General features: G+C 30.3%; 1 protein-coding gene across 1 annotated transcript; it reads right to left on the bottom strand.

Annotated features, from left to right (window-relative positions):
- Window positions 1–1,677: 1,677 nt before the first annotated feature.
- On the bottom strand, window positions 1,678–7,462 carry LOC109799880 (disease resistance protein RGA2-like). Its single transcript, XM_083067193.1, has 4 exons — window positions 3,930–7,462; window positions 3,752–3,857; window positions 2,048–2,110; window positions 1,678–1,907 (listed from the first exon to the last, which is right to left on the bottom strand). The coding sequence occupies exons 1-3, from the start codon at window positions 7,330–7,332 to the stop codon at window positions 2,098–2,100; spliced, it is 3,522 nt and encodes a 1,173-aa protein (XP_082923319.1). The 5' UTR covers window positions 7,333–7,462; the 3' UTR covers window positions 1,678–1,907; window positions 2,048–2,097.
- Between the last annotated feature and the right edge of the window lie 309 nt (window positions 7,463–7,771).

Raw genomic sequence — 7,771 nt, 5'->3', positions numbered from 1 at the left:
CTATCTCAAGTAGTACAGTGAAGGAAGAAGGAAATGTGTATTCAAAAATATTTTCAGTTTTTAAATTAATAAAAATAATCATAAATAAGAAAATTTGCAGGAAATACTACTCACAAAAAATAAATAAATTACTTGCGAATTTATATTTAAAACAAAATTTATAGGAAAATAAAAAAATTACTGCAAATTTTTTTAGAAATTTTTATTTGCAACAAAAAATTCATATAATTAATATTTTGTAGTAAAATTTGTAAGAATTTTTTGAAAATTTAAAATTACAAAAATATTTGCAATAATTTATTGGAGATTTATATTTGCAACAATTTTTGCAACAATTTCTTACAAATATTTTTTCGCATGAAAATCCTTAGATAAATGACATATTTCTAGTAGTGTCGCTGTTATGTAACATTTTAAATACATTAAATAGAAAGTGTACTTCTCTTGGCTGGCCATGACTTGATGAATTTTGTTTTTCCCATCATTCTTCAATATGTAAAATGGGGCCTCAAAATTTTAAATTATATGTAAAAAATATTGAACATTAAATTATACTCAGAAACAAAAACTTTGAAAGATGCTATAAGTATAAAAACTAAAGCATAACTTGAAATATTAAATATTGTAGAAAAGGTAAATTCTTGTCTAAAAGTATAGATAATGAATAAATTTTAATTATTCATGTTACCATTTATTTCAGTAGAATGAAAACTTTCAAAATTAAAGTTAATAATTTCTTTTGTGATCATATGTACTTGAAGAGATCGAGTAATTTAGTTATTTCATCAATAGAAAATATTTAGTTTTTAAATTTGATTATACAAATTTAAAGGTAAGTGTTTGGATTAGTTGTGAATAATAAATTATTTTAATATTTGATTGTTGTTATAATTATATGAAATAAGTTTCATGTTTGGACATAGCATTGAATTGGAATATATCCGTGTAAAGTTTTTTTATATTAATATTTTTATCTTATTATGAATATTATATAATAGGAAATTATTAAAATTATGATCCTTGATTCAAATGGTAAAAATAAATACGGCATGTCTTTGATTTAAATGGTAAAAAGCTATGCAGGATTATCAAATTTTGTACACGTTAAATTTTAAAAAATTACTCTTTTAAATAATGAGAAAGGAGCATATTACTTAAAAATTAATTATTGATAAAATTATTTTACTCAATAAGTCATGCTCATGTTGTTCAACCATAAATTAAATATTCTTAATATAAAGATCAAAATTATAATTATAATTTATTTTTGAAAAATTATATAATATTTCATTATATAAATTCAAATCAACTTATAAAATAATTATTCATTAATTTAAATTAATGAAACAAAATATCAAATAATTTTTAATTTTTTTAAAAATTTATAAACTTGATCTATGCATTAAATTTTTTAATTTAATTTAAAATTTTACTATAATTTTTTATAAATTATTTTTTAATTTAATTTTGTCAAATTTCTTATAAATATATCATATACATTTATTTATAAATATATAGTGTTTATAACAACAAACTAGTTTATTTACATGGACTAAAAGTATATTTAACTCAAAATTCTATTATATTTTTTTGTTAATTATTTTTTAATTATATTATTTCAAATTTCTCATAAATATATGATATACATTTGTTTATAAATATGTAACGTTTATAACAACAATCTCGTCAAGTTATTACTCTAAATAGAGTCAGTCACATTAGAAATAAGTTTATAACATGATTGTTCTTAAACATAAAATAGAAAAGAAATCACATAAATTGTCTCAATTACTTAGTCTTTTGATGAATTATTGATTCATATCCTAATGAAATGAGATTAGATCCATGAAGTAACTAATAGTAGGATAGATGGATGTCCATTGCCCATGTAAGTCCGAAGATGAAACCTATACAACACAGATAAAAGGGAAGGTTCAACAATCTCATCTTGAACAAAAGACATATCAATGTAACTATGCTGTTACATACTTTAAGTTCTTTTTGTTTTACAAAGTTACATACTTGAAGTTGAAAATATAACATATACCTTCCATGACAGTGTTACAGTCTGCCGGGAATACATATGATAAATAGAATTCACCAAAGCCACCTGAAAGTAAAATCATGGTTATAGTGAGTAAAAGGTAATGGATTGGAACCAACAACAAAAAAATTGAATACAAAGAAAAAGTTATTGGTCAATCACATTAATGATACAGTGGGGAAAAGAATTAGATGGTGTGTGGTAGATCATTCTTGTTTAGAGTTATATTAATCCCAATTCTCAAACTTATAATTTTATTTGCTACCCAAAAGGATTCTTCTTCTTTGTAAATGAAATTGGGTCTGCTACTGTCGGGTGCGTTAAAGTTACTGTTGTCAAAGAAAAAAAATTGGATACCAAAAGTCCACTAAGGATGAGATTTTAACCTAATGATGAACAACAATACTCCATAATACACTTCCTAATTCCCTTCACCATATCTTCTGTCATCTTTGGATAACTAAAGAAAATAATAGGAATGAAAGTGAAAAGGAAAAACATAGTAGAAAATATTATTTTTTTAGATCTATAAAATAGGGTTCTTTTATTTTTAATCTTTTAAAATAATATTTTATATTTTTTTCAGTATTTTATTTTATTTTATTTTCATTTTTGTTGTCAGATTTATTGTCAAATCTAACAGAAAAAAAAATACAATATGATCAAAATATTAAAAGAAGAAGAAGAAAAAAATTATGATATCTAAAATGAAAAAGGACTGAAACAACAATTAAAATTTGAAAAGACAAAAATAAAAATAACTAAAATTAAGAGGATATAAATGAAAATTATTAGAATTTAGAATATTAAGATTAAAATAATTTTATTTTAAAAGAATTAAACTTCAATTAATCTAAATTTATAAAATTTAAATCTTGATTTGCACTTATACAAAATAAAATTATTAATTTTTAGGTCAAAAAATTAAACATTAAACATAAAATTTTATAAAAATCTACTAAGTTATAATCTCTTTTAAATGAAAGGGATATACCAAATGATGAGTAGTAAAAATAAATATAAAACATGATAAATGTGTGACTGCACATAAACATGAAATAATAAAAAGTGATTTTTTTGAATGTAATCTATAAAAAATATTGTTGTGATATAAAAAAGATGTTAATGTAATTTTTGTTCGATCTTCTTCTTATTTTTTTTATTCATGCGCATGTGCTAAGATATACTTGATTATCTCTATCTTCTTATTATTTTAGTTTTTATTTATTTATTTATTATACTTTTTTTTTTTACATTGTGAGAGTGATTTGTCATAGAATAACTTTTATGGAAATGCGAGTTTATTTTTTATAATTATTTTTTGTTAAATATGATTTGTATATTTAAACATAATATATATATATATATATATATATAATTTATTATAAAATTTAATTATATAATAAACATGTCTTGTACAAGCGAAAATACAGTTATATTTAAAATTAAATTTTATAAATTTAATTCATTACATATTTAGTGTATATAAAATAAAATGTTTTTAGTTTTAATTTTTTATTTTAGTTCTTTCAAATTTGTATTATTTCGTTTCGGTACTTTTAATATTTTTAGTTTGATTATGTAAAAAGTAAAATAAAAAAATATAACGACATAAATATCTTGATTAAATTTAAAATTAGATCATTAACCTTTTAATAAAATATTTTATTTAAAATAAACTGCTTGGTAATTTTGGATGTAACTTACTCAACAATGCTGCCAAATTCATCTACTGGAGGATTATCTCGCCAAATATCCATGAAAGACCGCATTCCAATCGTGTTGCACATCGTCCATAAGAATCGGGTTATATCTGCACGCAATATTTATACATAAATCATACACACTGCAAGTTAAGGAGAAAAGAAAAGGCTCATGAATTTACCATTATATGGGACTTCTCTTTTTGAGGAGCTGGCCACTTTCAATTGTGGAATGTGAGCTATGTATTGCCAATCTTTCCCTGTTTCCCTCTTGCACCGCTTCTCCAGCTGAGGGCAGTTGTCGATACTTAAGTGACTCAAGTTGGTGAGGCGTTGAATGCTACTTGGTAGTGACCTCAACTCACTGCAGTTGTAAATTCTTAATTCACTCAAGTTGGTGAGCCGTTCAATGCTACTTGGTAGTGACCTAAACTCCGTGCAACTGTAAATGTTTAATTCACTCAAGTTGGTGAGGCGTTCAATGCTACTTGGCAGTGACCTCAACTCCCTGCTTCCAGATATTGTTAAATGCTTAAGAGAAGTCATGTCTCCCACCCACTCTGGCAATGAACTACAATCGTATATATACAATCGTTGTAGGGAGGGGATAGCTTGTAAGCATTCTAGTAATGCACCGCTAGTCATCACGTCCCGAAGAGCAGTTAGTTGGTTCATGTTGCTTGGTAGATCCACCACCTCTGGACAGTACGAAACATGAAAAACCTCAAGACAAACTAAATTCCCCAAACCTTCATATAACCATTTTAATTTCTTACACGAGTGAACTTTCAAGCTTCGAAGAGAAGTTAGACCTTGCAACACATGTTCCGGAAAAGACTCCAGTTCATTACATTTTGATATGGTTAGTTCCTCTAGTGCACCAAGCCTGCCAAGTTGTTCCGGTAGTACCTTCAGTTTGCTAAAGGAGTCAATGATGAGGGACTTAAGACAAGGCAAATTTCCCACAACCCCTTCCATGAAGGAACCCTCGTTCTCAATCTCACTGGCCTCAAGTTTCTCAACAGATGGAAGACTTGGGAATTGAAGTTTGGGGACACCGTTAATTCTTAATTCCGAAAGACGAGGGAGCATCTCTACTCTTTCATCTCTCAATATCCTCTCCAAATTTGGTAAATCTATCATAATGAATTCCTCTAACGATGGAAAGGCCTTCTCTTCCACGCCATCGTATGATTCACTGTCTATGTGCTTCACATCTTTCATTCCATGTACATATAGCCTTTTCAAATGTGCTAGCTTACCAAGTGGGGGAAGCTCCTTACAGTTCACGCACTTGAACAGTATAACATCTACTAAGTCTTTCAGAACCCAAGGGTTTCTCATCCAACAAGATAATTGTATTCCTTTGTATCCACTCATCCCAAAACTTTTAAGAGTTGAGGGAGGTTCAAGGGCTTCCAGTACTCGCTCAGCATTAACATTACTACCTTCAAAACGACCCCACGACAAGTATAAGCAATTCAACTCCCTCTTACTAATCAAATTTGCTTCTTTAGCATCCTCTTCACTTGGGACATTCTCAAGGCCTCTAATATGTAGCTTGCCTCCCAACTTTAAGCTATGTAACTCTTCCAACCCATATCCCGACTTTGAACCCACAATGAAACTGCTCAATGTTCTTAGATGCCTTAACTTGCCCATTTTGGGAGGCGTCACTAGTAATAAGTCACATCTATTGATCACAAGATGTCTTAGATCCTGTAATTGTGTCAGGTCTTTGGGCAACCTAAGAAGGAACGGACATGCTTCTAGTTTCAATATTTGTAATTTTTCCAACCTACAAATAGAACTAGGTAAGCATGCGACATAACTCCCAAACAGATTTAAGTACCTTAAATTTGTTAAATTGATGAGAGATGACATCTGACGAGAAGATATCTTTAATGCTCGGAGACTATTGTTTAATGGCAACAGAGGAATATTTTTATTGTACCAATACGAATCATCAAGAAAAGTCCGCAAGGATTCAACTTTATCTAAGGAAGCTTTATTGACTGACTCATACTCATTAGATTTGAACAAGTGAAAATGGTGAACTCTACTTGACAAATCAGTCAATCTTGTTTTCCCATAAACCACACATTCTTCTCCCACAACAGACTGTGCAAGATCATGAAATAGATCATGCATCTTGAAACTTGTAATGATTCCAAGTTTATCAGTCTTTACTTCCTGAAAAAAAGATCTACAGTATAATCTTTTCCACACCTTATTGCCAACATTCTCCACTTCTAAATTTCCTTCAGATTTAATAAATCCATTAGCCATCCAAAGATGAATTAGTTCTTCCTTGACAATTTCAGAACCTTTAGGAAAAATTGCACAAAACGAAAAACATCTCCTTAATGATATGTCTAAATTAACGTAGCTTAGTTCCAAAGCACGCAGGATAGAATTTTCCCCACTTGTGAGACAACTTTCCTCCTTTATATCCCAAATCTCACTTTCCTTTATGTTTTGCCATTGTTGTACTTCACTTTCACCACGCAAGAGGCTTCCCAGTGTTTTGATTGCAAGGGGTGAACCAACGCATTTCTTCACTATATATTTGCCAATTGCAACAAGCTCTTCACTCTCTTCTCTGTCATATCCAAATGCATGATGTTTGAACAATGACCAACTGTCATCATCAGATAATTCTATCAAACGATGAACGGGACACGCTTCCATGATGGATGCAACTTGCTCAAGCCGAGTGGTGACCAAAATTGTTCCCATTGCACACTGCAACACCCCCTTCAACTCCTTCCATTTCCTTTGGTCTTCATTCCACACATCATCAAGAACAAGTAAATACCTCTTGCTCTGCAACACTTCTTGAAACTTTTTTTGCATTGCTTCTAAAGTATTGAGATTGGGATGTTGTCCAGTGATACATTCTATGATGGATTGCAGTATTATCTTTGTATTGAAATCATTAGAAACACAAACCCAGATTTTCAAGTCAAAATGTTTGCTTACCCGGTCATCATTGAAGACCTGTTTGGCAAGTGTGGTTTTCCCAAGTCCACCCATACCAACTATGGGATAGATGGAGAGGTCTTGGCTGTTGCCTGCATGCCGCAAAAGAAACTCCACAATTTGCTCTCTGTCTTGGTCTCTACCATAGATAATGGGTTCAGTAATGACAGAGCTAGTTTGGCGCCATTCATCATCATCCTCTGCATGCTTGTCAGTGACACCAGTACTGAATTGAAACATGCTCCTTTCTTCATGAATGTCATGAAATCTTTGGGTGATGTCTTTCATCCTCTTGCCAACATCACGACGAAAGAGAATGCCCTTAGGGTGGAGACGGGATAAGCATGAACTTTTTGAGTGTATTGAACATTCATCCAAGATATCGTCCAACACATATGCTGCATCTGTGAGTTTCTGAAGCCAATCCTTCACAGCATTGCTTGTGATTTGCTTTTTCTCAGCATCTTCGAGGACAGCGCGGATTGCAGTGAGATAGCTGGAAAGCTTCTGAATCTGTTGGTCAACACCCAAAATGGTTGCAAGTTCATCTTGGACAAAAGATCTCAAGTTTTCAGTCACAATTCCTAGCAAAGCCTCGGCCATCTGCAGCAACAAGATCTAGATTGAAGGAAACCTTGGCGTTTATTCTGATTTTGGAGAAGGAAATATGATAAGAGTAATGTATAAAAAATTCACTAGATAGATGCTTTTGAGGGCAAATGCTACGCCCGAGGTGAAGTAGTTGAAAATGTGCTGCATGGATGATTCATGAATTTGACCGGTGATATAAGGTTTCACAACTTATTAATTTTGCAAGGAAGTCCTTAAAATGTTTTCGTTGATCAGAATTTGAAAGTTACAGTAGCAAATACAGTCCTTTTATCACAATATAATATTTTGATGTTGCAGCGATGTTTGTTGTGTGAAAATTATGTAATTTTGTTACGATTTTCATCCTGCAGAAAATTTAATTCTGGAGTTGATGTACATTGGATAGTTTTTATGTTGCAATCGTTTCATTTTCTTTTTGTTGCTATTATTG

The sequence above is a fragment of the Cajanus cajan genome, chromosome 11, assembly GCF_000230855.2.
Source record: "Cajanus cajan strain Asha chromosome 11, NIPB_CcT2T_4, whole genome shotgun sequence".
Taxonomy (NCBI): domain Eukaryota; kingdom Viridiplantae; phylum Streptophyta; class Magnoliopsida; order Fabales; family Fabaceae; genus Cajanus; species Cajanus cajan.
The sequence above is the reverse complement of the archived record's forward strand: the minus strand, read 5'-3'. Positions and strand labels throughout refer to the sequence as shown.

Coding starts and splice junctions, on each gene's coding strand:
- LOC109799880 (XM_083067193.1), bottom strand. CDS start 7,332: ATGGCCGAGGCTTTGCTAGGAATTGTGACTGAAAACTTGAGATCTTTT. Junction 3,858..3,929: donor AAGAGAAGTCCCATATAATG/GTAAATTCATGA, acceptor TATTGCGTGCAG/ATATAACCCGATTCTTATGG.